Source organism: Gouania willdenowi, chromosome 1 (assembly GCF_900634775.1).
Source record: "Gouania willdenowi chromosome 1, fGouWil2.1, whole genome shotgun sequence".
NCBI lineage: Eukaryota > Metazoa > Chordata > Actinopteri > Blenniiformes > Gobiesocidae > Gouania > Gouania willdenowi.
Genome location: NC_041044.1, coordinates 4,666,242 through 4,682,727, shown reverse-complemented (window position 1 = coordinate 4,682,727; position 16,486 = coordinate 4,666,242). Strand labels below are relative to the sequence as shown.

The following is a 16,486-nucleotide window of genomic DNA, read 5'->3' as shown; positions in this document are numbered from 1 at the left end:
TTTCACATGTTTCATTTCCCAGGATGAAAAACATGATTAGTGGTGAAGGAAATGTTCTTTCTGATTAACAGATACATACATACATTTATACACAGTTTACAGTACAGGATGAAGCGTATGAGAACCAGCACTTTACATGAACTGCTCTGCAGTCCCATGTCTGTGTGAAATAATAAAGAACTGGTAAACCCTGATGCATCCCTGCACTGGATAATAAAGCACCTTGTTAAATCATACAGTCCGTTCACCAACAGCAGAAACACGGGCTTTAAAGTCGAGCTTCCAAACTGTAGGGAAAGGCTCTTTGGTCTCGTTTGAAAAATAAAAATTCGAAAAAAAGGTTTCTGCACTTTTTGTTTTCCTTTTAGCATTAGCATTAGCATTTCAAATATACTTGTTTTCTAAAATCAAAAGTTAAACAATTTTAGAGACTAAGCTGAACTATGGCTGTCATACTAACGTACACCTTATACTAAGTCTGACATTAAAATGAATATACCTGGATGTATACTTTATGGAGACATTTTTAAGTATGCATGGTGGGCACACTAGTCATACTCAACCGCCCCATGATGCATTGTGAGCGTACTGTCAAATTGTCCTGGGACTGGCTTCAAACTAAAAATCAAACATCCCCTTTTCAAAATAAAAGCATCTCTTCCTTTCTTCCATTAGTTTTTAACTCTTTTGTAAATAGAGCTCTTGTTTTGAAGTTAAGCAGAAGTTTTGCCAGTAGCACACCGGAAATCTCCAAAATGTCGCCGTGAAATGTGTTTACATGAGTTTTATGGATGAAATGAGCACATGTTGATATTCTACTTCGTCACTTTCAAAGGTGGAAAATCAACAGATATATTTTTTCTCAGTGTGATTCAGGGTGTTGTCTTTGTTGGTTCCAAATGCATCTTGGGGAAACTTGGAAGTATATTTCAGTGGGAATGCTTACCATCCTAATCATACTCATAGTAAATAGTAGATAGTATATACTCATTGAGTTTGTAGTGTGTAGTACAGAGTGTGACATTTCCAGCACAGCCTAAGTCTTTACATCCAGTCCAAATATCACATGAGAACCAATAATCATACTTTACAACCAAATTACTCACAAGCTCCTGATTTAATAATAGAACATTGGATTTCAAAGTGAATGTATTAGTACTTGTAATGTTTGAGCTATCACTGTCACCGACACACTTCTCTGTAGATCGTCTTTAATCTTCAACATTAATAATATATCAATATATTTTGGGCATGTTAGTTCAAATGTTGCTGTTAAAATCTAAGTATGGTACACCCAATACATATATGATTAAGTATGAAGTAATGTAGTTCATTGATCCTAATCCCACTTTTCACATTTTAGTCAAAGTATTTAAATTTAGTGTTTTCAGTTGTAAAATGTCAGCGACTGCCCTCTATAGGTTAAACGCTGTCATTACAATTTAATTTGGTTATTGGCTGATATTAGATCAGTAACGTCACTAACCATCACTGTTGACCCCGCCCCTTTTATAAAAGATGGGATACGGGACTAGGTTTTGTCCTCTCACAGGCCTCAGTGAGCATTGATTGACAGCTCCATGTGGAACTGTGCAGCGCTGTGGGGGCGGGGCTGCTGTGACTGGGTGTGTCTTAACTACTCTAGGAGCCACTCCCATAATCACAGCTTTTTTTTAAATTTTCCCCAGTGATAGATGAGCAAAAACCTGGGTGTGTACTTACACTTCAACATGACGTCAGCTAAAATAAGCTGTGGAAATAAAATTCACTCTGACATACAATCGATATAAAAAGCAGAAGAAATTAATAATTACTTTGATTTAAACTCACTGTATGTGAATCTTTAACAGAAGTGTTGGACGATTATAATTGTAGTGCAAAAAAAAACCCCTAAATAACCCAATGGAAGCTTTTCTCCATGTTGGACATGCTTATGTTCCTTTATTCTAAACATTTATGTTACCCTGGATTTTTATTACAAAGCAAAAGAATATTTGACGAGCACCAGATCCACAGTTTGTCCCACTCTCAGTCCAATCCTGCAACTCTTGTAAACGTCTTCAGGTGACAGTGGGAGACACCAGGTATCCATTGAAGGTAATGTAAACATCCACGTTGTCACTATAGATGGCGTTCTCCCTCTCCCTCTTGTAAAGCCGCACCCACACCTCGTCGTTCAGAGCCAGGTTGAGCATGACGCTCTGGCTCTGCATGATGGACCTCTCGCTGGGCTGAGCATACAGGATCACTTGCTCCTTGTCGTTGTGCATCAGGTGGAGGTAGGTTTCCTTGAAGTTCCAGGTGTGGATGTTCATGTTAAAGAAGTAGATCCCTGGTACGTAGCAGTAGAACTTCCCTTTGAACATGTTGAAGTGTTCAAAGGGGTTGACGAACACCGTGTCGAACACCAGAGCCTGGTAGTATTCCAGACTGTGAAGAGATTTACGACGTCCGACCGAGAAGGAGGATTGGGGGATCTTGCAGGGGTCTCCGGGGGCGCCGGCCTGGCCTTTGCTGCCTTTAAGACCCAGAGGACCTCTGTCACCAGGAGGGCCTAGAAGTCCTGGCTTTCCTGGCGTCCCCATATCTCCTCTGTCGCCTTTATCACCTGGAGGGAGAATATGCAATGTACAGTAGGTGAATGGTCATAAAAGAAATGTATTCTTCACACCCACTTTACCATTTAAATAGCAAAAGTTTCTTCAGTAAGGCTGTAACAATTCATCCATTAGATCAGGGGTGACCAATCCTGGTCCTCAAGAGCCACTATCCAGCATGTTTTAGATATTTCCCTCTTCCAACACACCTGATTGAAATGACCAGGATCGTTATCAGGCTTCTGCAGAGCTTGATGATGAGGTCATCAGTTGAATCAGTTGGAAGAGGGAAACATCTATAACATGCTGGATAGTGGCTCTTGAGGACCAGGATTGGGGACCCCTGCATTAGATCAACGAATCGATTCATATTCCTACGATCCAACTACATCGATCTGTGCTCTGCAAGTTGTCCTTCCTGATGACATTAATCGATCTGAAATCATTTAAAAAGGTAATCAATTGATTGTATGGATACAAGGAAATAACACATTGGATTTAAGCACAGCAGACTTTATATTATTGTGTTTTAAAAGCTCTTTTAATATTAGAGACGTTGATTGAGAAATGGATGGAACCACCTTTGTGATCCAGTGTGTGGAAACACTTTAACACAGATGTAGATATTCTAGAGCAGTCGCTCACTGTGTCCACCGCCCACCACCACGACCTTCTGACAGCGTTCACTGCAGCAGCACATGTAGCGTTAGCTCGATAGCATTAGCTCTGCAGAAGCCACATGATAACCATCATGTTAAAAGGAAAAGTATCAGGTTTAACCACAGCTCATTTAACCTGGACAGATGTTGGTTGCACTTCATTTTATATCGTATTATTTTTATGTTGAAAAAACAAAGCAGAAGGGTTGGGTAAACCTAATATGTATTGTTATTGAAAACGTATTGAGTATTTAAAATGAGAGCAGAAAAGTTAACATCCTGTTAATTAAAACTGAAGTGTTGGTTGGACTTTATTCCAATAAGATGTGAATATATTTGTCATTAAATGTTGTTTGTTTATGTTCATAATAAATTTATGGATGATTCCCTTAAAAGAAACAACAGGACTCTAGGAAACCTCACCTGTACTGGATCGAATCGTTCTATCTAAATGAACTAATATCGTCCATGAATCAAAAGTGGCAGAAACCTCCAACATGGCTTTTGGTTCTGACCCCCCCAATCCTTCCAATAAACCCAGAGGTATAAAAGTAATCATGTGCTTTTATCTAGATAATGAGCTGAATAAAGACCGTTGGACCAAATGTTTTCACTAAACTGTCAGACACGAGTACATTTCAGTAGAAGCAGAAAAACTGTAGTCAGGCTGGTACCAAAGACAAAGTCATCAATGCAACTAAAGGTCAAGATGGAAACAAAAAGGTTCTTTAAATCAGACGAACACTTTCACACTTAATGAATTCTTACAGCCCAATAAAAGGGAGCCAACCAGTAAAGTCATGTTAGACTCACATAAAAAGCCTAGTAATGGGAGTTAAACTGGGAGCAAAGCAGGACATACTGTAACTAAACAAGCTAAACACACACAGACAGTGTTTTTTATTTTATACCGTTTCACTCTCCAACGTTCCACTATCAAACGAAATCAGTCCTTAACATGCTGCTTTGCACATTTTGGTTTTCATCTATTTTGTAGATATTTGTCACTTTTTTTCCACTGCATTTGGTTTTAGTTTTGGCTTAAAAAGTGTGGAAAATGTTCAACCCATAGTTTCAGTTCATTTTGAAATCAGGCCCATATTAAAATGTCATGCTGGAGCCAATTCCATCTATCAGAGGGAACCCCTCTAGTCTCCCACAAGACAAAACATACTGTATGAGTTAAACATCTATAACAGACGTACAAGATGACAAACATACACCAAACAACAGCAAAAATGCACAAAAATGCTGCTAAACCACAAAAAATAACAGAATAATATATGAAACACTAACTGAAATACACAAATATTTTCAAAAACAAGAGCACTGCCAAGTTTAGAGGTGCCAAGTCATAAAAACTTATACCACAATATCTCCAAAGCAGAACTCGTTCTTCCTTTTGGCATTGTCTATCAGCTCACCAAATTTACTTCAGAACTGTTCAGAACTTTTTGAGATATTCTGCTTACAAACATCCACATTAACAGACGGACGGACAGACAAATGTCGGTGAAAACATTACTTCTTTGATGCAGTTCATCACACAACATGACTCCAAAAAACATGCAAAGTTAACACAAAAACACACAAAAGGCACAAAATGACTCCAAATGAAAAAATGGTTCAAAATTACAGGAAAATACACAAAACAACGCGCACGGTGGCTTAGTGGTTAGCACGTCCGCCCCACAGCAAGAAGGTCCTGGGTTCAAGCCCTGGGGTGGACTTGGGTCCTTTCTGTGTGGAGTTTGCATGTTCTCCCCGTGCTGCGTGGGTTTCCTCCGGGTACTCCGGCTTCCTCCCACAATCCAAAAACATGACTAAGGTTGATTGGAGTCTCTAAATTACCCATAGGAGTGAATGAGAGAGTGAATGGTTGTCTGTGTCTGTGTTGCCCTGTGATGGACTGGCGCCCTGTCCAGGGTGTACCCCCGCCCAGCGCCCTATGAGAGCCGGAGATTGGCACCGGCAGACCCCCACGACCCTGTTAAACGGGAATAAGCGGGTATGAAAATGGATGGATGGATGGATGGATGGATACACAAAACAACAACAAAAATGCATAAAGTTAGATAATAAGATACAAAATGACTCTAAAAACACAGAAAACAACAGAACTATAAACAGAATCCTTTTTTTTTTTGTCCTCTTCTTTGTTCTACTGCATTCTTTTGTGATACCTTACATTTATTTACTCGTCCAAAGCCATTGTGGCGGGGTTCACAGCCATGAAAATGTTGTACCAAATGTAAAAATATTCTCGATGGACTATAATTTTCAGTTCTCTGGTTTATTTTCTGCTGTGCTGCCTCTTACTCTGTTGAAAACCTGCAGTAGGAATGATTCATTGCCCTTCTGACAGACACGTCTGTGGTTCTGAGGCCATTCCTTGTGCTGTTATTGTTGAGAGGCCTCTTGGAGTTAATTGGACATTTACATGAGACTGCATTTATTTTGGTAGACCTTTTAAAATGTCATTATCATATCAGCACAAGGCAGCTGTTGGAGCAAAATAAGCAGAGGTGTAAATAGTCCTGATAATATCCTACTGAAGTATAAGTACTGTTACTTGAGTAAAATTGTACTCTAGTACAAATACAAGTACTCAAAATAGTACTCAAAGTAAAAGTTACTACCATAGTTACTTTCACCCTGCATGTTTATTTTTGGTAATAAATCTCGCCATGGTGTCCTTGCATAGAGTAAACATCTCATGTATAAACTTAAAAAAGGAAGAGATGAAATCTTGCACAATTGGAACAATAAATAAAATAACACCAATGAATTCACTTCAAAATAAAAAATTAAAAAAAAATTCAGGCTCTATGTCTCGTTACATGTATGAACTCTAAAACAGTGCCATGCCAAATGTGCCATGTGGGCAATGTTGTGCCAGTTACTGAAAAAAAGCAACTAGTTACAGTATTAGTTACTTAATCCACAAAGTAACTCAGTTACTATTTTGATTATTTACATCAAAAAGTGCATTACTGTAAAAAGTAACTTTTGAGTTACTTAGAATTAAAAAATGTATTTATTTTGGGTCATTTGTGTCCATACAAATGACTAGTTATATTATTACTAGTGCTGTAATAATATAATAATCCACTGTTGATTAACTGCTATAAAACAACCATAAATGATGTGCATATAAAGCTCAAAACAGCTGCTCCAAAATTAAAACGGTAATTTTCAGCCTTAGCACAGTAATGTACAGTAAGCTGTGTGTATTCCAGGAGCACATTATGCTGTTGAAAATGCTTATGAAAATAAATGTGGAAAAACAGCATTTTTCTCAGCTACACAATGCTAAACATATCAGGCTAATGAGCTGCTGTTAGCAGTGACTCAGCAGTAGCGACAGGCTTCTTGTTTACAACAACATACCGTGCAATAGTTTGTCTGACCTGTTCCTGAATAACAGTCACAGTCCGTTAAAATCCAGCCACAGCGTTAGCTTAGCTTCACTGATGCATCTTTTGGAGACAAAAATAATGCGCGTATTTCTACTCTGAGAAGCTCGTCCTGCTCTCGCATTGACTCGCCATGATTGGTGCATGTGATGTAAACAGAAACACGCTGACAATGCTTCTTCTTCTACTGTTTTACCGTGTTTGGCACGGCGTCCCGCAAAAATATGTAGCGCCACTGTAAAAAGGAAGTACACTGCAGCTAGCAAAGTAAAGGACAAACGTACCATATTGTAACGGTAACGACGTTATTCTTTAGAAAAATATTGCGTTACAGTACTAGTTACTGTCAAAAGTAACATTGGGGCGGTAACGCAACACTGCATGTGGGTAGAAACCACAACCTGAACCATAGAAAGTGGCTGGGAGTTGATCAGAAATGGCATGACTAAGACTATATTATGGATTTTGTTCAATGAAGAAACCGTGAAATTAAAAAAAAAAAAAAAAATCACAAAAAATAATAATTTACTCAGTAACGGTTGCATGTAGGAAAGTAACAAATTACTTCTTTTAAAACGTACTTAAATACAAGTAAAATGACTGATTTACAAATATACTGGTACATATACAAAGTACAAGTACCTATAAAAGCAACTCAATTACAGTAACATTAATACTTGTAATCCATTACTTTCAGACCCACAATGCAGCTGGATTTCCACGCTGAGCATCAAAGCACAACCCAGTTTGAGCTGATATGTAAACATAGCATGACATGCTGCTGTAAAGCCCCAGTACAGTGTCCCAATAACTCCATTATCTACCTTGTAGATGAAAGAATTGTTAATTAACGTAAAGTTTTGTGTGTGCCAACCAGAAAAACCTGACATTTGGAATGAATCCACTGCTGGTCGTGTGAAAGAACACTACAGCTAATAAAAGGGGTTGTTAGGGGTGGGGAAATAACAGCACAAACACATTCATTCCAAGCAGCAGCAAAAATATGAGGAAATGTTGGAAAGCGCAGAACAATATAGATGAATTAATTAACGTGACAGTTTAACGATCCCTGTGAGACTGGGCTGGAATTAATGTGTCATCACTGACAGTTAGTAGCTGTTCTACAGCTGATGTGTGGATGTGGGTATTGTGTAAGAAAGAAATAACAGACTTAGAAATGCTTTTCTTTGGATGAGTTAATGGTTCACAGGTTGGATGTGTTTGGGGTGGTTGGTGTGGTTGGGGGGGGGGTTGGGTATTGGTCAAAGCAGACTCAGCTCATCAACTCATTTAAGAATCATTGGATAAGACAGCAAAGTGTTTCTTTCACAACGCTCTGGCTGAGTTGGCCAACCAGCGTCTTGTATTAAATGCACATGTTAGTTCTGCAGGTGGGATTAATATTTGGATTAAAAACATTTTCTCGTCTTTGTTTCCAAACTTATCTGCATGAAATGCACGTTTCCTTTCAGTAAAAACTCTTTTCCACTTGTAACTAGACTTAACCACCTGACATGTACGTGGCTGCAGGAACGTTAGTCTAACCAGTCGAGGCCTTTTAGTGTTTATAGAATGTCTAGTTAAGAGGGAATCTGTTTGGATAGGACCAACGTTTCCATCTAGAAAACATCATTGGACGCGCCTCAATAAAGCAGGTTTTAAACAAGCTGAGGATGACTGAGGTTCTATTTAAATTGATTCCAGATCAAAAGGATTTTCATCCTTTCAGTGAGTGGTTAGCGCTAGGCTAATACCCGTGTTTCAACCCCGAACCAGGAAATTACATTATGTTCGCAGGCAGAGAGGACTGGGGGGGAGGTGATTCAGGGAGGGACTCTGTGGGTGATTACAACAACAACAACATCAAACATTCTGTATGAAATGGGACATCTAGGGCTGTACCACAAAGCTAGATTTCCTCTTATCGTGCTGACTTCCGGGATTAATTCCGTGTGTCCTGTGCTATGACGCAGGGTAACTACTTACCAGGCTAAATCACCATGGTAACATAGGCTGAACACCTAACCTGAGGGGTTTTTCACTTAATCCAGCTCAGGGTTAAGTCCAGGTTAAACCTGAGAATCCTGCCGTGTTCAAACTTGAAGGGCCTTTCCATCAAAGAGAAAACACCTTAGTTACCATAGTAACACCTCACCTGTCTCAAGTGAATGTGTTTATATCCTACTTCATAGTACAGGGGTTCTTTGACAGAGAATGTTTGGTTAGATGAAGCTAACAGAGAGATATCAGGATATAATTATCCAGCTTCGTAATCCAGGCCCTAAAATCCAGCAAACCTGCAGCCAGTCTGTGAGGATTTCACCATTTTCTCATTTTTATTTGCTGACTCAGAGACAGAGAACATATCCTGGTTGGTTTTCTTCCACGAACACAGTTTTCTACATCTGTTCCTTTCTTTCAGGGCCAGAAACGTGGACTTTGGTTCAGTGGGTTCAATGTTTGAAGTCATTTGTGGAGATGAAAATGCTGTATTATCTTCTAAGACCAGAGGGGTATTCCATAAAGGAGGATTAACAAACTCTGAGTTTATCCATAAACTCTGGGTCAACATACCCTGTGATGGGAAACTCTGGTATATGATTCCATTACAGCTGGCATGAAGTGGGTTAATCAACCCTGAGTATGTAAACCTTGGGTTACTTACGTGCACGCGCACGATAAAAAGCCATCATCAATGGATCAGAGATAACTCGAGTTGCCATGGCAACCGCCCGGAAGAGAGGGATTTATTCACCCTAATGGGTGAAATAAGCCGGTGTTTGAGGAATATGAGCCTGTTCTAAAGGTGTGTTCAGTCTTCAGTGATTATAGCGGCTTAAATCACCAGTAATTAGTCACACTTTTTGGTCGCTTCATCACTTTATGTCTTCAGTGACGTGACGAGCGGTGAATAATATGAATAAAGTGTATCTGAGGAGACGTGTCAGCAGCATAGGATGGCTGCATAGAGTCCTCCTGTTACACTGGATATGAAGACAGTAAATTCTGCTTGATATCGCATCATTTATATTGATTTTTAAAGTAATATTGTCGCCAGAGTCATCTCGACATCCTAAAAAATGTCATTAAAAAACATTTTTAATTCACTGCGCCAGCATACCTTCAAAGAGCCGTGATCTACAGATTTAACTGTATAACATGTAAAACAACAATCGAGCCTTAAAAGTGGATTTACATTATCCACAGGTTTGTATCCAGAGAACTTTACTACAGACAACAGTAGATGTTTTAATGCAGATCAACCTCTCATTCTTCTGTATCCACAATGTTAGAAAGAAAATTACCGTTTGCACACACAAAAAAAAACAAACAAACAAAACATAAAGCAAAACAACATTAGTAATGATGTGAACACGTCTGTGGTGTTTGATGTTACTAATGTGTTTCAGAGAAAAGTGTTAAGGTTCATTAAAGCGTTCAGAAACGGTGTTCAGGTGGGCGGAGCCAGGTAGAACCCAGGGTTTCTTTGATAAAACCTGCCAGTGACCAGGTTTAGTTCATGGACAATGTTGCCATGGTAACATACTCAGAGAAGAACAAACCTTGTGTTTAGGAATGAAATACTCAGAGTTTCCCTCATTTAACAGTTTGAACATAACCCGCTTTATGGAATAAACCTCTGGTATAATAGAGACTGCAGAGACATGTTACTGTATGTTTTAGTAAACGCTGCAGTGCTGCTATTTTTAAAACTTGATTTCAGAATAAATAAATAAAACATGTTTTGTATTGTGGTTAACAACAACAACAACAACAACAACAACAAGAAGCAAGTTTGGTCATTGGAGTTTTCAAAGGTATTTTTTTGAGAATGTCTGAATGTCAGATCATCCTCCTCCCAATGAACAGGATAATTATAAAAAATGGATGGTAAAGTTGATACAGACACACTGACAAGTGTCAGTTACAGTGGTCTGATTGGGATGAATAACAACAACATCTTACCTTTATTTTCTCAAATATAATCTGGTTTTGTGACCAAATATAACCAACCAATCTCACGCATATAGATTAAATTCAGATTCATCCTCTTGAATTAGAATAATAAACATTTTGACAACAAAGTGTAATATTTTTTGCATTTTTGTGGCCCTGTTCATTTTATTCTGAAGACTTGGAATTCATCCATCCATTTATTTTACCTCTTTTATTAAAGCACGTATGCATAATAGTACATGAATAAATGGCTAATCTGTGAAAAGGGATCTATGTTTAGTTGGTTTAGAAACACTCTAAGTGGTGCTAGTTTTCTCATTGAGGCTGCTTTTTATTCTCATTTCTGATTTATTTTGTGGTTTCTCTGTTAGTGTGTGTTTGTGGGGCCCCCGCCCTGCCCCGCCCCACCCTGTCTGTGTGTCTGTGTGTGTGGGTGTGTGGGTGCAGACACAAGTAGCTTCACAAGTGAATTCCTCATAAATATTTCTTGTGTTTCCAAGTTACTCCCCCTGTCCACGTTCTTAGTTCCTCAGGATTATTTCTTTGTATTCTTTAAGTTTTCCCATCAGTGTTTTGGATACTGACTAAGTAATTTGATCCTTGTTGGATTTTTCTGAGTTTTAAAGTGGACTTCTATCACAGCGAGGGCTGCCAAAATGTGATTGACTGATAACATGTTATCAAATTTCATGCCAGTATTTAGAATAATGAATAATCTGAGCATTAATAGAGGAAAGAACTAAGGGTTTGTGTGTTTTTCTGTATTTTTATTGTAGTTTTGTAAGTTATTAGAGTCTTTTTTTTGTTTTTGTTGCCAGTATATGTTTTTTTTTTTTAGTCATTTTTAGTATTTTTTGACATTATGTGTGTTTTGGAGTTATTTTTTAGTTCAATAGTGAGGATACAGGAGTCGTCCTCACTAATGTTATCCATTTTTTCTTCCGTCTGCGTTAACTCCTACATTGTTTGTCTGATTTTGACAGATAAACTATCAAAAAAATTAGAATGTTCTCGAGAATTATGCTTGTACTTTTGTTATTTGTAACTTTTAAACTTTTTGACTTATTACATTTTTCTTTCCCATTCATTTCTATTGCAAATTTCAGCCTTTTCAATCCACTTTATTGCTAATGTTCAGCTAACGCTGAGTATTTTTGTCACTACTTTTCAAAAATATGTGATGGAGTGGCCACGCGTGGCCCCCCTGCTCTTGACTATTGCATAAATTATTAATAAATTAAACCTTCCAAAGTGTTTCTCTATGAATTAATCGTCATTGGAAGCATAATGTAAATGGAAGCGTGTCGTTTCTTGACAAAAGGAATGATTACACTCCTGATTGAGCATCACCTCTGTCACATACTCAGAGATGTGATTATGGAAATAAAGGCAAAGCAAATGGAGGAGAAGTGATCAAGGTTGATTGATGGACAATACATTTCCTGTAAAGACAATGTTTACTAAATGTATAAAAGCACTCGAGGAGGAGAGAACAAGTTATAACCAAAATAGAAGTTCTTTAAATCAATTCAATTCATCTAAATGTTTGTATAATCCTCCCTAAGCTATTTACACCTAATAATATACAAATATGTAAAATAACAAGCTCACTGTTTCAGCTCATATCAGTGAGATGTTAGGCACTAAAATCAAATAGTAGAAATAACCAAGATATGCAATCAATTTGATCACAATACTTTGTCGCGGATTCAATATATATTTTGATTTAATGTGATTCTACAAGTATTACAATTTATGAGTAAAATTATTTACATTTTAATTTCCCTATTTTTTTTTAATCCAAAAACAAAAGTTGAATCATACACTTCTAGAAATAATAAACGAGTTATAGTTAAAAAAAACAAAAAAAACAATGCATATCATATTAATTCAGTTGCTCTGACATTAATTTACTATTTATTTACATTTATTTTTACTTAAACTAGACGTAATATTAACCTATGACCACATTTGCACACATGGGGAAAATACATTAATAAAAATAAATTAAAAAAATGTTCTGGGTTGAAACTATATATATTTATTATTGTCATAAAATGTTTTTAAAAATAATGTGATATATCGTGAATCAATATTTATGTTTGTATTGAAAAACAATGTGTTTTATGTTTTAAAAAGCTGAATGTCAGCTCTGGGACTTTTGTTATGAAGGAAGTCGCCACCATGACAGGATGTAGTTTTGTTCTTGAGTTATTTGAGTTCAGTCGGGTCTTGTTTAGTAATATTGGGTTTCTGTGGAGGTTTGTTTGGGTTTGAAAGTTTATGTCATTCTTTTGTTTTTCAGAATGGTTTTTCCATTATTCCAGGTCTCAGTTTGGTCCTCGGGTAGCTCTTTGGCTCCTTTGAGTTTCTGTTTTTTAATGTCACCCTTTTTCCTATTACTCCCAATGTGAACCCATCTTTCTGATTTCTCATTGGTGCAAACATTGACAGCTCGTTGGTTTATCATCATCTTTATGTGTGGCACTAGTTGTGTTTCAATTACAGTTTTTCACAAAATAAAAGCGATATTTCTAAAGTTTTGACAAAGTATAATTACTGTATGCTTTGTAATGTGTTTCCATTGAAGGCTTCTCTGCAGGAAACATCTTTCCAGTGCGGCGCGATCCGCACGTCAAGTGCGTTGGCCATGCAAGCGCGCTCCCAATTTTACGCATATCTGCACACCCGCACATTCGCAAGAGTTGAAAACATTGAACTCCTGCGGCTGTTTCGCATGACAAAAGCCAATCAGAGTCTTTGTTGACGATTACGTCAGTCCGTCAACGCGGACACTGGTCTGTTCACCCATTCAACCATGGAGTAGAAGCTGTGTGTGACCACCTGGAGCCTTTATAACCGGGACCAGACTAGGAAGGATTAGGCGTGGAGGAGGTGGTAGTAGCAGGTAAAAGTTCTCTCTGTAGTTTTCATCTTTGAAAGTCGGCACTGAGCTAGGATAGCATTAGCCGCTAATCACACCGGCTTTTTTTTACTAGTGATTTATGTTTATGAGAGGAGAAAAAGGAGCACAGCTCCTCGCTTCAGCAGGCAGTGAAATTCACCGAGTTGGATGTGTCGCTGGTGGGCGGGGCTTCGCTTCAGACATGTGTATGATGAGGGGAGTGAATGGGGACATTTTTTTATCCTGCGGACCCTGCGGTACGTTTCGGTGCCGCAGAAGACGCATTCGGTGTGAACACAGCATAAACCTCCAAAGAACACTCTGTATTCCTTTGTTGTTTCATGTCTAATGTGGCACTAAGAATTTTAAGTCTAATGCTAAGAAATGCCTGCGTCTCCTCTTCTGTGCCATGTTTTCTCAGAGAAAAGTGGTCACGTGACCAAGTACGCCACGTTCTGTGAGTAATTGTGGAAAAATTGTTTCCATTGAGCTTTTGCGACACATTTTAAAATTGAAAAGTCTGAAAATTCTCCTCATGAAAGCGTAAAAACTTTTTTGTGATATTTGAGTGTTTTTTTCTAAATTCTGGTGTTTCCGTTATCAGATTTTATTGTGTTATTTCAGTGTTTCCAAACCTTTTTTGGATTATGAACCTATTTTAATATCACAAATTTCTGGCAACCCCAGACACTTGCACAAGCACCAGCTGCATTTTATTTGAACTAGATTTATATTTGAGAAAGTAAAAGTTGTGCTGTTTTATTTTGAAAAAGTATAATAAATATTTAGGGTCTTTGAGATTTCTGCCTTTTCTTGCACTATATGCCTAATTCTGTGTTATGTTTAATTGTGCAAAATAGATAAATAAAAATAAAAAAGAAGACATAGTCATCAACATCCCCCGCCAGATTGGTTGTCATTATAACTCACAACCTTTTCATAAATGTCCTAAATCTAAGAACTTAGATGTATACATAATAAAATATTATCACATCAGAATATAAAATTACTAACTATCTTAAATGGTTTCCAAGCTGTCCCCTTTGAAGATACCTCAAACAGAGTAAAACAAAATGGCACAAGGGGGCAATAACTACGCAAAAAATATTTGGGCACTTCTCATTTTCGAACTCCATCAAGGTATTGATACCCTGAAGCCACACACTATTTGGTTATCTTAAACAGTTTCTGAGAAAAGCTGTCCTCGTGAACACAGATGGACGGACGGAGCTCAAACCTATATCCTCCTTCCACACTTTGTGCTGGTCGATAATATATACATATAATTAAAAAAATCTAAAATATAATTTTAATCAGTAATTTATTTTATTATTAATATACTTTTTAGGTGACCCCATTTTATTTCCAGGTGACCCCAAATGATGAAAGACCCTGCACTATTCAGATTTAGCGCATTTCCAAGGTTAATGGAAACTTAGCTACTGATACCTTTGAGGATGGTCATGTTGATGACAGTTCGCACTTCTGGTAACTGATCCGGCTGGTCGCAGCATCGTCTACAATGTCTTGATCTGGATGGTGAGGGGACGGAGCAGACCAAAGGGAGGAACAAAAGCAGCCTCAGACACCAAGACTCCATGGCTGTCACAACCTGAGTGTGAAACGACAAAGAAAGCAGGATGGGTTAAAAAAAACAACAGTGTGTCAGTGTGATTCACTTCCGTGCAAACGTTTTACTACTGTGCAAAAGTTAAGTAACAACAAAGTAGCAAAAGATTAACTTAACATGTTTCTGTTTGCTGCCATTTTATTTGACACATTGGCACAATGTCCTAATTTTTCTTCTGCATCTCAAATAAAATCCACAAATACATGTGATTCAGCTGCACAAATTCTATGTGCACACAAAATTATTATTATTTTTTTAACCCATCCTGTTTTTTGTTGTTTTTTTGTTTCATTTTAATTATGGGGACAAAACAGGTTTCAACAATACAAATTTGGTCCAAGGACCATATGTTGGACACCCCTTCACAACCATCATTCACTTACAGTTTCCATTGCCATCCAATATTTTTCAACACTTAAATGTTTACAATTTGTAGTAAATGATCTCTTACATAACTATCTACAGTATGAACATGTGATGAAATATGTAAAGTTACACAACTTTTACACGTTTTATATCTTTAGGATGGTGATGATGATGATGATGGTGGTGATGATGGTGATGAAGATGATGGTGATGATGATGATGGTGATGACAAACACTAACACCTCCTCACACTAACCACGTGCGTTAGTCATAGTGAACCCATAGAAGAAGCCACGTCTACAGCTCAGAGCATCAGCTGCAGAGGAACACGCGCACACGTGGGTGCGCATGCAAGTACATGCACGCGGAATTGGCCAGTGCGCGCGTCGGCTCGTGCACGTCCATGTCACATATGTCACTAAAGACTCCCTCCTTTAAATAAGCAGAAAACACTGCTGAGTTGGCAACTTTTGGAGTAGCTTCCTAAATCAGCGCATGTCTCTGCAGCGCACGCAGCGCACGCGCACCGCGGGCTCCGTCTCGTTTCTTTCTCCTTTGATTCAAGGTGTGCACAGTATCACGCACGGGTCTCACAGCGTGTCCGTGTCGGTCTCTTACCTGTTTGTCCAGAGCCGAGGAGGAAAAGCTGAGAGTCAGTGATAGAGGAGGATCTAGCTCTCCTCCTCCTCTTCCTCCTCCTCTTCCTCCTCCTCCTCTTCCTCTTCCTCTTCCTCCTCCTCTTCCTCCTCCTCCTCTTCCTCCTCTTCCTCCTCCTCCCTCACTCCCACACCTTCACCCCCTCCCTCATCCAGCCCCCCCCTCCATCACAAGTTTAAACACAAACCTGTCATCATCTAAACAAAATCACAACTCGTTCTCTCTTTCTTTCTTTTGCTGTTTGTTGCGTCGTTTTTTCACGTGTGCCTCAAAATTGCTTCATACATCTATCAGCATTA

The 16,486-nt window shown here is 38.4% G+C and overlaps 1 protein-coding gene across 3 annotated transcripts; it reads right to left on the bottom strand.

Annotated features, from left to right (window-relative positions):
* Positions 1–887: 887 nt before the first annotated feature.
* Positions 888–16,243, bottom strand: c1qtnf6b (C1q and TNF related 6b). 3 transcript variants are annotated; one of them, XM_028452068.1, is made up of 3 exons: positions 16,149–16,243; positions 14,984–15,146; positions 888–2,608 (listed from the first exon to the last, which is right to left on the bottom strand). In XM_028452068.1, exons 2-3 carry the CDS (start codon positions 15,132–15,134, stop codon positions 2,061–2,063), a joined length of 699 nt encoding a protein of 232 aa, XP_028307869.1. In that variant the 5' UTR covers positions 15,135–15,146; positions 16,149–16,243; the 3' UTR covers positions 888–2,060. The 3 variants fall into 3 exon arrangements, with proteins under 3 accessions (XP_028307869.1, XP_028307875.1, XP_028307885.1); XM_028452074.1 differs by lacking the exon at positions 16,149–16,243 and adding an exon at positions 15,787–15,965; XM_028452084.1 differs by lacking the exon at positions 16,149–16,243 and adding an exon at positions 15,666–15,776.
* Between the last annotated feature and the right edge of the window lie 243 nt (positions 16,244–16,486).

Bases quoted from the DNA above. Each gene is read 5' to 3' on its own strand.
- c1qtnf6b (XM_028452068.1), bottom strand. From the start codon at position 15,134: ATGGAGTCTTGGTGTCTGAGGCTGCTTTTGTTCCTCCCTTTGGTCTGC. The intron at 2,609-14,983 runs GTATCAGTAGCT...TTCTCCCTCCAG, and splicing joins CAACATGACCATCCTCAAAG to GTGATAAAGGCGACAGAGGA.